Genomic DNA, 19,319 nt, shown 5'->3' with positions numbered 1-19,319 from the left:
GTGCTTGAATTTAAATTTTCTTCTTGATCTTTCTTCACTTAACTCAAATATTGCTATCCTGTACTTGTGATGGATCATACATTAATTGAGTGGTAGATCTTGTTGTTAATATCCAGTAATAAATGTTTGGCCAGGGTGAATGTTTGGCTCATATGCTAGAAAAAACTACTGTCTAAATGGATTTTTAAATATCTCCTCTAGAGCTATAAATCTTCTGATTTCCTTTACCCACAACATATATGAATTTATACAGTTACAAAATGAACTAAATGAAAGTTATAAAACCTATTTGCCATAGGCTATCACTAGCTAAACTTACCTAAAAGTATGTCGAAGTACCATTGCCTCAACTGCTGAACTTTCTTCTTTTATGTTTATGTTCTGTAACTGGTCTACAATTGCAGTGCTGGTTTTACACAGCCCGATGTTGGGAATGAACATTGCAGGTGCTGCAGGTCACCAGATCAATGTTTGTTCATCAGGTAAAACAGACACCTAAATCATCATTTCTGGGCAGCAGATCATGCTGTCTAATGCCAAGTTCACACTTCAGTTATTTGTTCAATTATTTCCATTAGTTAGGCCCCTTGCAGACGAGCGTGTCCGGATTAGGTCCAGATGCGTCCCAGTGCATTGCGGCAAACCCGCGCAAGTAGGTACGCAATTGTAGTCAGTTTTGACTGCGATTGCGTTCCGTTGTTCAGTTTTTATCGCGCGGGTGCAATGCGTTTTGCACGTGCGTGATAAAAAACTGAATGTGGTACCCAGACCCGAACTTCTTCACAGAAGTTCAGGTTTGGGTTCAAGGTTGTGTAGATTGTATTATTTTCCCTTATAACATGGTTATAAGGGAAAATAATAGCATTCTGAATACAGAATGCATAGTACAATAGGGCTGGAGGGGGTTAAAATAAATAAATGAATAATTTAACTCACCTTAATCCACTTGTTCGCGCAGCCCGGCTTCTCTTCTGTCTTGTTCTGTGAGGAATAGGACCTTTGATGACGTCACTACGCTCATCACATGGTCAGTCACATGATCCATTACCATGGTAATGGATCATGTGACGGACCATGTGATGAACGTAGTGACGTCATCAAAGGTCCTATTCCTCACAGAACAAGACAGAAGAGATGCCGGCTGCGCGAACAAGTGGATTAAGGTGAGTTAAATTATTCATTTATTTATTTTAACCCCCTCCAGCCCTATTGTACTATGCATTCTGTATTCAGAATGCTATTATTTTCTCTTATAACCATGTTATAAGGGAAAATAATAATGATCAGGTCCCCATCCCGATTGTCTCCTAGCAACCGTGCGTGAATATCGCACCGCATCCGCACTTGCTTGTGGATGCTTGCGATTTTCACGCAGCCCTATTCACTTCTATGGGGCCTGCGTTGCGTGGAAAACGCACAAAGAGGAGCATGCTGAGATTTTCACGCAACGCACAAGTGATGCGTGAAAATCACCGCTCATGTGCACAGCCCCATAGAAATGAATGGGTCCGGATTCAGTGCGGGTGCAATGCGTTCAACTCACGCATTGCACCCGCGCGGGAAAACTCGCCCGTGTGAAAGGGGCCTTATTGTTAACCAAATCCAGGTTCAGACCAAAAACAGAGAACAGGCCATATCATTCCATTATACCTGATCTCTGGGTAGGCTTCGCTTCTGATTTTGGCTCACAATAACTGATGGAAATAACTGACCAAATAACTGAAGTGTGAACTTGGCCTAAACAGCCCTCTGCTGCGCAGAAACAAGGCAGCTGTATGCCGACAAGCAATAGCATTCTCATACTGTAGAGGTGATTACTGTGTGTAAATGGAGCACCTCACCCCCACTAACAAGAAGGCAATTGACAATCGTCTGCATGTTGATGGGCAGTGTAAATGCGCCTTAAGTGAGTTTGCTAATCCAAAAGTTGAAGGGTATGTTAGTGACACATAAAACGGTTGTATGAGCTGTCTGACATTCTGTGGGGTTATAAAATAATAATAAAACTTACCTTTACTCTCATTTGGCACCACTGTTCCTTCCTCTTCTCCAGGCTACAGCCAGTAGTGGCTTCAGCTGTGGTTTCCTGTATACCTCTGCAGCCAATCACTGTCCTCAGCCAGGGACATACACTGCTGAGGCCAATAATTGGCTGAAGTAGTATACGGGATCATCAATGTCGCCACAACAATGCGGCACTGGCTGCAGCCTAGGGAAGAGGAAGAGCAGGAGCAGTGGATCGATGGGGCTGGTGAAGGTGAGGTAGGTTATATTATTATGTTACTGGCTCCACAGCAGATTAGTATAATAAAATTATATATATATTTTTTATTATTATTATTATCATCATCATGAAATCTTTTATGTAAAATAACCATTTATAAATAAGGTTAAATTGATACTCTGACTTCTCAGGTGGATCATCCCCCCCACATTCCCTTTCTTCATGGCTGTCTATAAGAAAGGTTGAGGGGAACCTGGAGAACCCTTCTGGCTGTATGTCACATGATCTTTACATGATCGGAACACAGGAAAATCCACAAGGAGATCGGGAATGGGCAGAGTTCCTTAGAACTGCATTGATTTCTCAGACAATGAAACAATACAAATTGGTAAATTCTAATCTGACTTTTCTCCGCAGTTTTTTAGCCTTAGGCCTCTTTCACACAAGCGAGATTTCCGTCCGGGTGCGATACATGAGGCAAACGCATAGCATCCAGACTAAATCCTGACCCATTCATGGCAATGGGTCTGTGTTCATCATCATTTCTGCAATTTGGAAAAATGGCAGCATGTTCTATATTCTGCATTTTTCACGCAGCTCTGGTTCCATAGACGTAAATAGGACTTGAGTTAAAAACGGATTGCATCCGGATGCAGTGTGTTTTTCACTGATGGTTGCTAGGAGATATTAAAAAATTTATGCGCGTGAAAAACGAATCAAAAACTGAATGCATCTGCGCGGAAAAAACTGAAACACTGAACGCAATTGCAGACAAAACTGACTGAACTTGTGTGCAAAACCATCAAAAATTGACAAAAAGGGGTTGTTTCACTTCAGCAAATTGCATTCATAATGTAGATAAAATTGTCCACATTGCCTCCTTTGCTGGCTTGATTCATTTTTCAGTCATATTATACCTGGATCGTTTAGGCTAGGGCTACACGACGACATGTGTCGCGCGACAATTGTTATAATGATAGTCTACGGTGTCGCACTGCGACATGCTGCAACTGCGACGCGACATGGATTTTTTGCTAATTTCATGTCGCAGTCACATCATCTCACATGTCGCAGTGCAACACCATAGACTATCATTTAAAAAATTGTCGCTCGACATTGGTGGAACAAAATGTCACGCGACACTTGTCGTCATGTAGCCCTAGCCTTACAGTTCTTAACTTGTTTTAATTAATCCGCATTTGTAATTGAATAAAATGATGGTGAGGCCTTTCAATAACAAGAGGACTAGAAAGAGTTCAGGGAAGGATGCAGTAGCTTGGAAATCACATGATAGCAACTAATCGAGATAATGTATATGAATCAATTAACCACTGGGAGAGGGGCATTGCTATAGGCAGTGCGGAGGTGGCAGTCGTACCCGGTACAGCTGTGACACATTTACATTGGACAAAACATCTTTAGCACCTGATTGAGATTACATAAAAGAATACATAGGTGTAGGTTGTGAAAAACATATTCCAGCAGTCTGAATAACTTCTTCTTTTTCTACCAAGGTCTGTGTGCACTCCATTGGGGGGATAAAACTTGCATTACTGGTAAGGGAAGAATATGAATATCTCATCTCCCATGTGCAGACATCAACTGTGAGGACAGGAATCAGCAACACCCTGGGTATGATTCTCAGCATAGGATACTCTGAAAGCCTAAATATGTGCTAGTATACATAATGTAAACATAATATTCTCAATTGATATAATAAAAAGAATAATTATTTTAGGTATTAGAGGAGCTGTCGGTGTCTCATTCAACTTCAACCGGGTATCATTGGGTTTTGTTACTTCTCATCTTGTGTCTGGAATTGAGAAAGTCCAAAAGTGAGTAGATCCTATATTGTATGCATGCAAGTGTGGAGAGACCACCTGTGCAGCTGTGCAGGGGGGACAACGTGCTTAGCAGTGTGAAGGCTGTAATAATTATGCTTCCTCATGTTTGAAGGAGACATACAGTATAGTACTTTGCAGACATGTCAGTGATATTGTGTGTCCATGTTTATGTGCGTCATGTGTGCAGACATGTGTGTCAAGTACTCACACAAACTCAAGTCACATTATTATGACTGCAGGGAGCCCCTGAGCAACCGGTGCAGAAGATGGGAGTGGTAGTGGCCCTGATGAGGTGTTGTGTAAGGGTGTACACCCTCAGTGCTCATGCACACGACCGCAAAAACGGATGACGTCCATGTGCATTCAGTATTTTGATGAACGGAACAGCTGGCCCCTAATAGAACAGTCCTATCCTTGTTCGTAATGTGGACAATAATAGGACATGTTCTATTTTTTTGCTGAACGGACATACGGAAATGGAATGCACACTGAGTAACTTCCGTGTTTTTTTTCGTATACGGTCCACAAAAAAAATGGAACGGACACAGAAAGAAAATAGGTTCGTGTACATGAGCCCTTAGGCAGTTGCTCCCTGGGGATCAGTGTAGTGAAATGGTTGTTTGAGTAATCAGGCCAGAAGTAAAAGTATAACAGTCTCTCACAGAGCATAAACAGATTTTACTTACTGCAAAATATAACTTGCAGTTTCTGGCACCAGATGAGGAGGTTTGGTGGCTTGTGTGGCAATTTAATGGTACTTGCAGGTACTTGTGGATATATGTGTCCACTGTGATACAGGAATGATTTTAGTATGGCCTGGTGGTTACTCTAGGTGATGGGTGTCTGAGCCATAGTCCCTCATCTGCAGCAGTGTCTAATCACTCTGCTATCTAGGCACACTGAAGCTTCTTGGAAGCAGTGTTCTTCCTTCTAATGATCTCTCTGGATTATGGTCCCACAGGAAAACTGGATACAGTCCCTTGGAGTAGGAGCTCTGGCATGTGCTACCTACTTGAAATCCCCCTCCTGGCAGGAAGCAGGACCAACAATACATAATAGTATAACAGCAATTGCCGATTCCCCCCAGGTCTGGGGTACTGCATGACCACCAGCTAATATCCAGAGTAACAACTAAACAAGCTTGAAGTGATTAATTAAGATCCTGTTAGGCTGTTACAGGTATCTGGAGCCATGCTGACTGCAGTGCATCCCACAGCTGATGGAGGGTGTGTAAGGGAGGATCCATAGAATGAACACGATGATCGAGGTGGTTCCACAGAAGCTCAATTGGGTTCAAGTCTTGGGAATTAGGGAGCCAGGGTAGTACTTGGAAGTCTTGGTCATGCTCTTCCAACCAATGTCACATTGTCTTGCTGGAAGGTCCTATCTGCACCAGGTAAGACATGTATGGGTGTACGTAATCTGCAAGGATGGATTTATACCCAAACCGTTTGAGAGTGCCTTCCACATGGATGAGTGGGCCCAGAGAATGCCACAAGAACATTCCCCAGACCATAACACTGGAACTACCTGCTTGTGCTCTTCCAGCAATGGTTGGAGTGTCTCTTCTCTGATGTTTCTTGCCTGAGACGCCAGTGTCCATCCGTTTAATGAAGCAGAAAATGTCAAGGAGAGGCAACCCTTTTCCAATCAGCAGAGGTCTAATCCTAATACATAATTAGATGCAGTGACCATCTGTCTGCTTCTGAGCCTAATACGCAGTGGGTTTGGCTGAACTGTTGTTTTAGGCACACGTCTGGGAGCTCCCTGGTTCATTTTGGCAGTGAGCTTCTTCACTGCAGCGTGTCGGTTAACCCTCATGAACCTTCATAGCCGACGTTCACCTCTCACATCAATGGCACGTGGTGCTCCAGTTCCCATGTCACTTATTCACAATGGTGTCATTTGTCCACTCACCATACACTTTCACCCCAGCAGCACATGAACAGTTCACAAACTGTGCAGTTTCCGAAATATTGCCACCCTTGGCCCAAAAGCCAATAATTATCCCTTTTTACAACTCTGATCACCCATTTTACCTATGACAGCAACGAGGGATGTGTGAGCAGACAGCCCATCACACACCTTATATACCCACAAAGCCAGCTCAAGTAGGAAGTGGCCATAATAATGTGACTCGACTGTATATAATATATATATATATATATATACAGTACAGACCAAAAGTTTGGACACACCTTCTTATTCAAAGAGTTTTCTTTATTTTCATGACTATGAAGGCATCAAAACTATGAATTAACACATGTGGAATTATATACATAACAAACAAGTGTGCAACAACTGAAAATATGTCATATTCTAGGTTCTTCAAAGTAACCACCTTTTGCTTTGATTACTGCTTTGCACACTCTTGGCATTCTCTTGATGAGCTTCAAGAGGTAGTCCCCTGAAATGGTCTTCCAACAGTCTTGAAGGAGTTCCCAGAGATGCTTAGCACTTGTTGGCTCTTTTGCCTTCACTCTGCGGTCCAGCTCACCCCAAACCATCTCGATTGGGTTCAGGTCCGGTGACTGTGGAGGCCAGGTCATCTGGCGCAGCACCCCATCACTCTCCTTCATGGTCAAATAGCCCTTACTTTCAAAGTTTTCCCAATTTTTCGGCTGACTGACTGACCTTCATTTCTTAAAGTAATGATGGCCACTCGTTTCTACCAGTCTAACAGTCTATTCAGTAGGACTATCAGCTGTGTATCCACCTGACTTCTCCTCAACGCAACTGATGGTCCCAACCCCATTTATAAGGCAAGAAATCCCACTTATTAAACCTGACAGGGCACACCTGTGAAGTGAAAACCATTTCAGGGGACTACCTCTTGAAGCTCATCAAGAGAATGCCAAGAGTGTGAAAAGCAGTAATCAAAGCAAAAGGTGGCTACTTTGAAGAACCTAGAATATGACATATTTTCAGTTGTTTCACACTTGTTTGTTATGAATATAATTCCACATGTGTTAATTCATAGTTTTGATGCCTTCAGTGTGAATCTACAATTTTCATAGTCATGAAAATAAAGAAAACTCTTTGAATGAGAAGGTGTGTCCAAACTTTTGGTCTGTACTGTATATATATATATAAACAGAAAAAAAGGCAGCACTCCAGAAAATAAAGTAAAACCCATAAGGCAATGCGACGTTTCGGCTCAAGTGCTAGAGCCTTCCTCAATCAATCAATATATATATATATTTATCTAACATTCTAATGTTCTTGTGGTCAGTGTACACCCATGTATGCATGTATGTATGAATATACTGTATGTGATTACCTTTACCTTGTTGAGCAGATTTTCCGTCTATAAAAAATCGAGATTGTTACTGTGTCTTGCTCTTATCAGATAAATTGTTGCAGGAGGAACCAGAGTTTTGGGGAAATACTACGAGGTCTAACACTTGGAGACGAAACTTTAAGAAGCTTCCAGCTGCCTCTAAGACTGACATATCTGTTTTGGGCTGGCGACTTGAACTATAAAATAGACATGCCTTTTCAGGTATTATCAAAAGACCTTTCTTTCTTCTCCATTGACAGGCTTAACCCCTTGCCGTTGTTAATTATTTTTTTATTCAATTTTTTTTTACTTCCTGCTTTCCAAAAGCCATAGCTTTTTTATTTTTGAATTCACATAGTCATATAAGGGCTTGTTTTCTGAAGGACAAGTTATACTTTCTGATGGCATTATTTAATATTCCATATAATGTATTGGGAAGGTACAATTTTTTTTTAATGGGGTGGAATTGGGGGGAAAAAAAGCACAATTAAGACATTGTTTTACAGGCTTTGTTTTTACAGCATTCACACTGTGGTAAAACTATGTGGTACTATTACAGCAATTGCAAGTGTATATAGTTTATGTCTTAATACTTTTACATTTTTTATATTTCCCTTTCCGGGGCTGTCTGAGAGGTCTTTTTTATGGCCAATCTATAGTTCTAAAAAATTTTGAGACGCAAAGTGACCTAAAAATTTTGATTTTGCAATTTTTATATTTTCCATTACTGCATTCACCAAAGTACTTTCATACTTTGATATTTTTGGATGATGTTATACCAATTATGTTTTTTAAAATATTTCTTTATATAAAGTGGGGAAAGAAGGTGATTTCAATTTTTCTTTTTGTGTTTTTTTCCTTTATTTTTATCTCCCCTAGGGGATTTGAACATGCAATCATCAGATCTGTTTTACCATAGACTGCAGTGGTTTACTAGTGCAGTCCAGGGCCGTCTTTACCGCAGGGCAAAAGGGGCAGCTGCCCCGGGCCCAGTTGCTCCTGGGGGGCCCAAGCAGCATTTTACTTGGGCCCCCTATATTTTGTTGCCGCTGCCGCCCGCCGGCCCTGTAACATAACAAAGTCATGGTCCGGACTCCGGACTATAGAAAGAGAGAGTGAGGAGGGGGCGGGGCCCGGGGCCGCTCTGCGCTCCGCTCTGCTGCCTGGCCTGCCTGTCTCTTCAACAGAGCAGACCAGTGGCTGCTGGAGCGTGATGCAGCTGCCGCACAGGCAGAGAGAAGAAGGAGGCGGAGCCCCAGCCGGCAGCCACAACAGACAGCCTGAGCCAGCCAAGCAACAACAGAACTTACAGGTATTTGGTAGCCATGGGGGGGGGGCTCATATAGGACAGACAGGGGGGGGGGGCTCATATAGGACAGGGGGGGGGCTCATATAGGACAGGGGAGGGGGGGCTCATATAGGACAGGGGAGGGGGGGCTCATATAGGACAGACATGGGGGGGGCTCATATAGGACAGGGGAGGGGGGGGCTCATATAGGACAGGGGAGGGGGGGCTCATATAGGACAGGGGAGGGGGGGGGCTCATATAGGACAGACGGGGGGGGCTCATATAGGACAGACAGGGGGGGGCTCATATAGGACAGGGGGGGGCTCATATAGGACAGGGGGGGGGCTCATATAGGACAGGGGGACAGTGTGTGCTTTCCTGCTACTACATCAACCCCCCCCCCAGGGATCTTGGGGGCATTAAGGGTTGGACTTCGACTCCTTGCTGCTGATTTTGAGTGTGCCAGTGTGTGTGTCCGTCCCTGTGTGTGTGTGTCCGTCCCTGTGTGTGTGTGTCCGTCCCTGTGTGTGTGTGTGTCCGTCCCTGTGTGTGTCCGTCCCTGTGTGTGTCCGTCCCTGTGTGTGTGTGTCCGTCCCTGTGTGTGTGTGTGTGTCCGTCCCTGTGTGTGTGTGTGTCCGTCCCTGTGTGTCCGTCCCTGTGTGTGTGTGTGTGTGAGTGTGTGTGTGTCCGTCCCTGTGTGTGTGTGTGTGTGAGTGTGTGTGTCTGTCCCTGTGTGTGTGTGTGTGTGAGTGTCCGTCCCTGTGTGTGTGTGTGAGTGTGTGTCCGTCCCTGTGTGTGTCTCTCCCTGTGTGTATCACCATGCCCACAGTGTTCCTATGTCTTGACGCAGCTGCTTCAGAACGTTCTGTGCGGGACAAGAGGAAGAAGATGGAAGAGGAGGCAGCGCCAGCATGGAGTCTGTGCGATAGACACAGGGAGGCACACTAAGGACGAAGGTAACACTTCCACATGATCTACACTAGTGTTATCTGTGGTTTTACATAGGACTGCAGGTAACACTACTACATTATTTAGCACTAGTGTGATCTGTGGTTTTACATAGGACTGCAGGTAACACTACCACAAGGTTAGCTCGCACAGGGCGCCTGAACACCTAAGGCCGGCCCTGGCTGCGCACCCCAGCGCCAAGGGATGACGTCACTGATGTAATATGCCTCTTATATGTGGAGAGCGGTGATGTCACAGATGTAATATATCACCTATATATGGACAGCGGTGATGTCACTGATGTAATATATTACTTATAAGTGATATATTACATCAGTAACATCACCACTCTCCACACATAAGTAATATATAATACATCAGTGACATCACTGCTGTCCACATATACCGGTAAGTAATATATTACATCAGTGACATCACCGCTCATCACATATATGTGGAGAGTGGTGATGTCACTGATGTAATATATCGCCTATATGTGGACAGTGGTAATGTCACTGATGTAATATATCACTTATATGTGGAGAGCGGTGATGTCACTGATGTAAAATATCACTTATATGTGGAGAGCGGTGATGTCACTGATGTAATATATCATTATATGTGGAGAGTGTTCATGTCACTGATGCAATACAGCGCTCCAGATGGCGAGCAAAATGGTCGCCAATGCGCCTTAAAATTTGCAGATGGCGACAAGACTTGTCATAGACTACAGGCCTGAGGTCTATTTGGTAGTGAAATCCCAGCGCAGGCAGGCGTGATGATGTCATCACGCCCGCCTGTGCCAGGACGCGGTGAGGTGTGCGCGTCTGCGTTGCACCATCCCTCGCCGTACCAGCAGCTAGTGAGCGCCAGTGAAAGGAAAAAGGTGAGTATAAGATTTTTGCTTTTTTTTTAAGGTGTGGGAAGGCAGGATCCAGGGGGCCCAAGTAAATTCTTGCCCAGGGTCCAATCAATATTAAAGACGGCCCTGGTGCAGTCTATGGTAAAATTGCTGTGTTCTTATTGAGCTCTGACTGCATATAAAAAGGCTCACAATTAGCAACCCCACCCTGATTAACCAGGCCAATCTAGGTGATAACCAAGAGCATAATTAGATGCAAAGTTAGTAACTAGCTGAATATGAAACAACTGGGAAATTCCGTTTGATCGTAACAACAACACTGTACTTTTAGTAGTGGCTGTGCTTGGTATTGCAGATTGAAGGAGACCTGGATAGCCCTTTTTATTTATTCTAAGGCAAGGATTCGGCATATCTGTGTACAGACGCTTTGCATGTCCTTTGGTAACTTTTTCTCCACATATTTCCACATAATTATGAGACAAAATTGCAGTCTATCATTCTTACACCTGAGACAGAGTTTTTTTTCCCCCTTACATGTAGGATGTACTACAGCGTATCTACAGTGGCCAGCACCAAACGCTGCTTCCTATGGATCAACTAAACCAGGAACGTGAGAAGAAGAAAATCTTCCTAGGATTCAGTGAGAAGTTTAACATTCTTCACCTTGCAGTAATATGTAATGCATACATGGTTAATACACCCATATACTCATATCACTACAACACTTCTTGGAATTTCTTAGTATTTTCCAGTGACTATAACCTTTTACAATTTAACTAACATACTTATTATGAATTTATCAGTACTTTGTATGTGCTATAAGAGAACAGGAAACACTCAGGGGGAATTTATCAAATTCTGTGCACTAGGTGGCGCCAGATTATTTTTTTTTGTGTATTTACTCTGGTCTCACCACTTTTAAAAGATTGGGTGGGGTTTAAATGATAGTGCAAATTTTTACGCTCATAGCTAGCATAGATTTGATATTCTGCCATACAGACAGACAGACACAGCAATTTTATTGAGAACACAGCCTCCTGATAATTTGGGATATCTTACTCCAATGCATTTTTATTAAGAATGGCATATAAAACATCATTATTAATAAGTTTCATCCAGTATATCTAAAGAACTTTGCAGTTGTTTTAAATATATGTATCCCAAGCCACGGCTTGAGACCCAAATTTGGCTCTCGGGCCCCTGCATGCGACTCTCCAGCTGTTTGCAGCTGCAGATACTATTTAACACTAGGGGCACCTGGGAGTTTATATGGTGAAATCCATATCACTGGCACTGACAAATAATATTAGAGGAAATACTCCAATCCTTGGTCCTATTTTTATTGGGATTTTTCCCTTTTAGTGCTTCAACACTACCTTCCATATTTGAAACTAGAGGGCTTCTGCTTTACATTGTAAGAAAATCCTAATAACTCTCTAAAAGTAAAGACTTATTGTTATAGGGAAGAAGAAAGCTATTATAGCTATTAAAGTACTGTACTTGGTCATTAAAACCGAAAAACATGCTAGTCACATATTTTTTACTCAGACATCCTTCCACATATGTGATCTGCTTTTCACTTGACTTCTTCTTTTACAGAGGAGCATCCAATCACATTTCCACCAACGTGTCGCTATGAAAGAGGTTCTCGTACATACGATTTGCAGAAAGCTAGGACAACTGGAGTGAGAATAATTTACTGAATTTCTAAATTTTATTTCTGGTACTTCATTTTGTGTAATCCATATGTGACTCATGAAGACAAAAACTGTTACTTCCAATCAGTGTGAAGTGTTTCTGTAAAGGTCCATTCACACATCCGTAGTGCATTGCGGATCCGCAATACACCCGGCCGGCACCCCCATAGAAATGCCTATTCTTGTCTGCAATTGCGGACAAGAATAGGACATGTTCTATTTTTTTGAAGAGCCGCGGACCGGAAGATCGGGGGAGCACTCCGGAAATGCGGTTGCGGAGAGCACATAGTGTGCTCTCCGCATCCATTCCGTCCCCATAGAGAATGAATGGGTCTGCACCCGTTCCGCAATTTGCGGAATGGATGTGGACCCATTATTATTACGGATGTGTGAATGGAGCCTAACTCTGATGATTCTAAGAGCAGGAGGATTCCAGGATAGCAACCCAGATGTATTCACGCTGTATTATAGAGAAGATTTTTTTTTTAGATCAGATATTTTTTATTAATAGCTTTTTAAAGAAAGAAAAAAAAACATACAAATAATACCGATTGCCCTCCCTCCCTCTCCCTCCCCCCTCCCCCCCAGATCTGCGTCACAACTAGAGTCCATGTCAACGGTCATGAACCGGAAGAGTTGTAGTAATGTTGTAGAGTGAAATAAAGTCCGCAATATATTTGGTCACATCGTATTTCTTCATTATGTGTAGCTTCTGTCTTCTCAGAGCCAGTACACTTTCAACACATTCAATCATACATCCACACACATAGTGTAATAGATTAAATTAGGCATGAAAAAACTAGTTCCTCTAGAATACTCTTTATTTCTTTTGGGAACTATCCCGGCCCCTATAGAACAATGTTATAATGCTGTAACCATGGTCTCCATATCTTCTAAAAAAAATTTTTACTGTTTCTTTTCTGGTAAACATAACTTTCCATACAAATCAAGGTATGGACCTTTTCTACCAGTTCCAAAATTTTCGGAGGATGTTGATTAATCCAATGATATGCAATCAATTTCCTAGCTTGGTATAATATGCGTGTTAAGGCCAATTTAATTTCAGGAGACCCTTGCAGCGTTTTAACATGCCCCAAAACACAGAGAATTGCTGACTGACCTATCTGCATATCAAATACCTGCCATAATAAATCAACAATCTCATTCCAGTAGCGTCTGAGTCTGGGACAGTTCCACATAAGGTGGATTAGATTAGCATTTGGCGTTCCACATCTTGGACAATTATCGTCTTCCCTATATCCCATTTTCTTCAATAAAACCGGAGTTCTATAGACCCTGTGTAATAGGAACAGCTGGGACACTCTATGGGCCTCACTCACCGCCACTGCCGTAAACTCCTCCAGAACCACTTCCCATTGTTCTACAGTTTGTTCAGGTATATCCTCCTTCCATTTATCATATAATGTTAAAGGATATGTTTTGGGCTGCACTTCTAGCAGAACTTTGTAATGTAGAGAGATGACACCACTGGAACTCCCTTGTGAACTAGTAAGATCTAGAATTGAATGCTTATTAGCCGGTGCTATCTTTTCAATTTGCTCCTGTGTCTGTATCGCGTGTCGGAGCTGCAAATAAAGATAGAACTGACTTTTGGATAGAGAATATTCTTTTTGTAACTGCGCAAACTCTTTAAGAGAACCATTCTCAAAGAGTTGATGCATACGGTTAAGCCCAAATTTTTCCCACACCCGAGTGTTTTCTATTTTATTCAATTCTTTATACGAATGGTTGGGCCAAATGGGAGTGAATTGAGTGTAACCAATGAGCCCCACTACCGTTTTGGCCTTCCACCACACTCTGTATATAGTGTTGAGTTAAGCCAACATGTTTCCCAATTACCAGAAATGTACCGTCCTCTATGGCCGACAATAGGTTTTTATTATTGGCCCAGTGTTTTACAATCCTGCCAGATGTATTAAGGCCATCATCCACCCCCCAGCCCCTGATATGCTGCAGCTGAGCCGCCAAATAGTAGATCCATGGGTCTGGAACACTCAAACCTCCCTGGGTTTTAGGTCTACATAAAGTAGCCAGTTTTATACGCGGTATTCCCTTTTTCCAAATTAGGTCTCTGAATATAGCATTCACTGTATAGAAAAATCGGAGGGGAATCCAAATTGGGGCATTATGTAACATATATAGAAGTTGGGGCATGAAAATCATTTTGAGTAGGTTTGTCCGCCCAATCATAGTAAGGGGTAAGCGACTCCAAGCCTGAACTTTTTGTCTAAACCTATGTATCAACAGAGTCAGGTTAAGTTTCTTATATTCCTGCACATTGTTCGAGATTTGGATGCCAAGGTATTTAAAAGAGGAGACTATTTGCAACTCTGCTGCATGCGTTGAGGAGGTTTCTCCATTGCTGTTAGATAGCGGCATCAATATCGATTTTAGAATATACAAGGATATGGTGACTCACTTCGTTTATAACTATGGATTGGGTGCTACTAAGCCTAATGACTCACCCAGTCATAGAAAGGTAAAAATGTAAAAAATAGAAAGGCTGAGCACTCTCCACCTGGGCCAAACAGAGATACAGACACAAATAGGTGATGGTGACAATATTTATTACACCTGATGCAGATTCAACAATTAAAATATGCAATACTAAAACAACTATTTAATAATAAAAAATGAAAAAATTCATAAAGACAATTCAAGATAAAAGACACATCAATAAATCTAAACATGAAATATAAATAGATATAGGGTGTGCTTAATAAAAATAGAGAATACTGAAGATGTCTGCAATGGCATATAAAACATTTAGAAATAAATATAATCGATTGAAATTCGATATAACAAAGTTCATATTCGATAAATTGAATTAGATTATTTAGACATATTCGGCATATATTCACTAAATGGAATACACCTCACAATGTAGGATCTGGCGGTACCTGATTATAGTTGATCAATTGGAGCGGTTCGGGCAGTTCTGCGGTCCCCAGTAAAAACAATCTCCAATGGTCTTCTCAGCTTTTTCAGATCTGGGAGATGTATAGGAAAAGTTACATAGTAATCAGGACCCAGTTTGTTTTAGGTCGAGGTGTTCACTCTATGTTAGTCGAAGATTCGACAGAGTGAAAATCCGATTCCAAGATGTGGGGGTCAAATACGTTTTCATCAGCTGACGTGTGGGTCTTGCAGTAACACATAAGCACACCCTATATCTATTTATATTTCATGTTTAGATTTATTGATGCGTCTTTTATCTTGAATTGTCTTTATTAATTTTTTCATTTTTTATTATTAAATAGTTGTTTTAGTATTGCATATTGTAATTGTTGAATCTGCATCAGGTGTAATAAATATTGTCACCATCACCTATTTGTGTCTGTATCTCTGTTTGGCCCAAGTGGAGAGTGCTCAGCCTTTCTATTTTTTACATCAATATTGATTTTGTCCAGTTTATGGTCAAACCGGATAACTTCCCAAAACCATTTATAATATTCATGGCTTCTGGAAGAGAAGAACTCCAGTCATCCAAAAACAGGAGAAGGTCATCGGCATATAGCGCTACCTTTTCCGTTAATGATCCATACCTAAGTCCCTTCACTGTCACCGCATCCCTTAAGGCTTGTGCTAGGGGCTCTATCGCCATTGTAAACAGCAACGGAGACAGAGGACATCCCTGCCTGGTTCCTCTAAATAATTTAAAGGGTTTAGAAAGTCTGCCGTTTAATAGAATTCTTGCTGTGGGGGAATTATACATTAACTGTATCCATTGAACGAATACTGGTCCTATACCCATTCTCTGGAGTACTAGCCATAAATATTGCCACTCCACGCTGTCAAATGCTTTGGCCACATCAAGAGATGCGACCGCCGCATTCAAGGCGTGGACCTGACACCCCTGGATATTGAGGAATAACCGCCTAATATTCACAGTGTTCTGGTTCTGGCCAAGCTGCCAGTTCGGTTGATGTACTGCTCCAAATTAATTAATGTACGTGCACGGAGAGATCAAAACTGAACAACCCACAGCTCGGAGTTAAAACAGTATCTCTGGTTTATTTTCTGAAAACAGCAGACAATACATAGGTTTTACGACAGGAAGAAGTGGGAGGGGGGGTGAAAGATAGAGTATATCTTTTCTATTGGCTATGAACTCTATACTTTTCTGTAACCTTGACGGCCAGAGGAGACTCCTCCCCCCTCCCCCCTTGCTCGTGGGTAAAACCGTTACTTCTTCTTTCTTTGTAACTGCTTGCTTGAGCTGAAAGGAAACCACAAAGAAACACATGATAAAACACAAAGTAAGATTCTAGTTTATAGGTGTTGGCTGAATGCCTGGCCGCCATCTTAGCTAAACATAGTCCTCAACAAGCAAGTATCCATTTTGTATCAATAGTCCATAACAGTCCCCCCTTGGAAACTTGATTGTAGACTTTCCCTTCGCCTAGCGAATCCCCTGGGCATACCATTCGTATCCTCTTCACCCGCAGTGGCGACAACCTACCTCTTATAGGTAGGCTCCCGGTTGCTCGGACTTGTGGTAATACCCTGGGATTCATCTCACCCTATCTCAGCCAGGCATCATTGTGAGGAGGGGGAGCTGTGTTGAACGATGTTTCCTTCTGTCCTTCCTCATCGTAGAGGAGCATAATAGGTCGTTCATCAGTTTTCTTCATTCTTTTTGAAAAGCGGGTCACACAAATAAGAACGAGCTTAATCACTACATATATCACCAATATTATTAGGGCTACCTGCAATATTACTTGGAAAATTCCCATGAGCCAACCCCCAATACCTTTGAACCAGTTATTGGGGTTAAGGGAAGAGAAGGTATCAGACCACCATGTATCTTTATCAGCTTTATGTGCATCCAGCCATTTATCTCTTAAATCCGCCATCTTCTCTATATCCACCTTAACTTGCAAATTACCCTGCGGGTCTATGTAATGGCAACAAGAGGGTCCCACAATCTGGCACATACCTCCATCTTTAGCTGTAACATAATCTAGAACTAATGTGTGTTGGTTGGTGACGATGATTAACTGGTTTTGCACAATGTTTGAGGTATTCATAAGTCTCATCACCTCTCATATTTGGTCATCCAGGTAGTCTGTTGCTACTACCAGATGATCCCACATCTGCATTATCATGGGATATATGAAGATGGAACTAACAATTTTGTTGGTAATGCTCATCTCTACTACATGTGGCTTGCCATTTGGTCTGGGTGTGTTATCTTTGGCCCTACGATACAAGGTGTGTTTAGGTACTTCATTTATGTCAATTTCAGAGTGTGGTACTATAAAGGTAGCAGGAGTAAGCCTGGCGATGGTGCACAGTCCTGTGACATTCTCGGATAACCATTTGTATGCTTTGTGTCCACAAACCAAGTATATGTCGTCTGGAACTGCTACTGCTCTGCCATTGAATAATCGGGTAATTAGTTTGGCTAATTGTGTCCCTTTCGCCAACTCATATCCTTTTGACTGACTTTCGGTGTCATTAGCTAATATACCTGTCCGGAGATCCTGTACAGTACGGTTGTTACAGGGCAGATCCTTTCCGTTCTCAGCATCTACACCAATACACTGCACGTGGCTGTCTGTTTTTGAATCATTGCAACCTGAGTGTATGTGTGGACTAAATGTCATACCTTTGGTTTGTACTTGGATAACAGTGTGTCCAGCTAGGAAAACATGTGACATTAGCCCAGTGTCCCTCTTGCCAAGGAGTAGAGCTATAATCTACCGAGGGTCCTGATCTGTTTATCATGAGCCATGGGGCATCTGCCCACCCTGCAACAGGTAAGGCTACTTCCCTGTCTTTGTTTGTACTGGATTTAACTTGGTGTATACTAGTGAGAAAGATGGTAGAATTAGACAGGTCAATCAGTTCAGAAAGGTCCAGGGGTATTGCAAAATAAGGCATACTGGTTGAACTCACGGGACTGTGGGTACAGATCCAACAATCTCTCAGAGTTTCAGTCTCCTTCAACCCCTGGACTAAAATTTGATGGTGCCGTATCAGTGAATTGTCCCATTCATCACCCAGTGGCGTGAATACTGCAGATATGCCCACTGTCAAAGTCATGATCAGTATGTGAATCCTCATGGCTTATGGTTCCTGGGATGGTGGGACAGCCTTCACTCTTTTACAATGTGAAGCGTGGATCCAGGTGGGTCTCCCTTTGAGTTTCACAGAGGTTGGGGTGGTCAGCAACACCTGGTAAGGTCCCTCGTATCGTGGTTCGAGGGTGCTTCTGACGTGTTTCTTGACCACCACCCACTCTCCAGGTTTGAGAGTGTGGCTTCCCTCCAGGGAGTTAGGATCTGGAATGGAAGAGAAAACTTGTGCATGTATATTAGACAATTGCTTGCTCAAGGCTATCACATATTTTGCAACAGATTCATAATGCATTTGTAACTGTTGTGGGAAATACTGTCCCATTCTTGGCCCTGTTCCAAATAAGATCTCTGGGGTTAGTTTGTGTGGGGGCCTTGGTGTATGCCTAACTGAAAAGAGGGTTATAGGCAAACACTGAACCCAATTAAGCCCTGTCTCCCTGGTCATCTTCAGCATTTTAGATTTTAACACCCCGTTCAATCTTTCGACTTTGCCGCTGCTTTGGGGCCTGTATGGGGTATGATACGCCAGATGTGACCCTACCATCTTCCAGACCTCTTGGGTTAGACTAGCAGTGAATGCTGGGCCCTGATCACTCTCAATGACCTCAGGTACTCCGAACCTACAGACAAGCTCCTGCATCAGTTTTTTTGCAGTAGTGGTTGCTGTCTGGTTTCGGACGGGGTAGGCTCCTGGCCACCCAGAGAACAAGTCTATCACTACTAGCACATATTGAAACCCTTGGCACATTGGCATCTGGATATGATCGATTTGTATCCTCTGAAAGGGATATAAGGCTTTCGGGAGACATTTTCTGGGAGTGGGCTCGGTTCTGCCGGGGTTACACTCTGCACAGATGAGACACGCTTGAGTATGTCTCACCAGGACAGGGGTTATCCCTGGGGCCACCCATATTTTGTCAATTAGTTCTTTCATGATGGTTTTGGATTGGTGGGTGGGCCCATGGGCCACTGAGGCTATTAGGGGATAAAGAGCTCTGGGTAGGCAGACTCTCTTTCCTTGTGTCCAGAGTCCAGATTCTTCTTCGAGGGCTGATTCTTTCAGCCAGATTTC

General features: G+C 42.7%; 1 protein-coding gene across 4 annotated transcripts in view; it reads left to right on the top strand.

The window, feature by feature from the left end:
- LOC120977567 (phosphatidylinositol 3,4,5-trisphosphate 5-phosphatase 2B-like) overlaps nt 1-19,319 on the top strand; it is a 120,516-nt gene that overhangs the window by 71,634 nt on the left and 29,563 nt on the right. For 3 of the 4 annotated variants that reach the window (XM_040405562.1, XM_040405566.1, XM_040405565.1), the window contains 7 exons: nt 405-482; nt 2,416-2,612; nt 3,739-3,856; nt 3,963-4,059; nt 7,432-7,570; nt 10,987-11,086; nt 12,046-12,131. In XM_040405562.1, coding sequence (XP_040261496.1) covers nt 405-482; nt 2,416-2,612; nt 3,739-3,856; nt 3,963-4,059; nt 7,432-7,570; nt 10,987-11,086; nt 12,046-12,131 — 815 coding nt within the window. The remainder of the gene's footprint in view (nt 1-404; nt 483-2,415; nt 2,613-3,738; nt 3,857-3,962; nt 4,060-7,431; nt 7,571-10,986; nt 11,087-12,045; nt 12,132-19,319) is intronic. The other variant, XM_040405564.1, reaches the window with a different exon arrangement.

This window comes from Bufo bufo, chromosome 8, assembly GCF_905171765.1.
Source record: "Bufo bufo chromosome 8, aBufBuf1.1, whole genome shotgun sequence".
Lineage (NCBI taxonomy): Eukaryota > Metazoa > Chordata > Amphibia > Anura > Bufonidae > Bufo > Bufo bufo.
The sequence above is the reverse complement of the archived record's forward strand: the minus strand, read 5'-3'. Positions and strand labels throughout refer to the sequence as shown.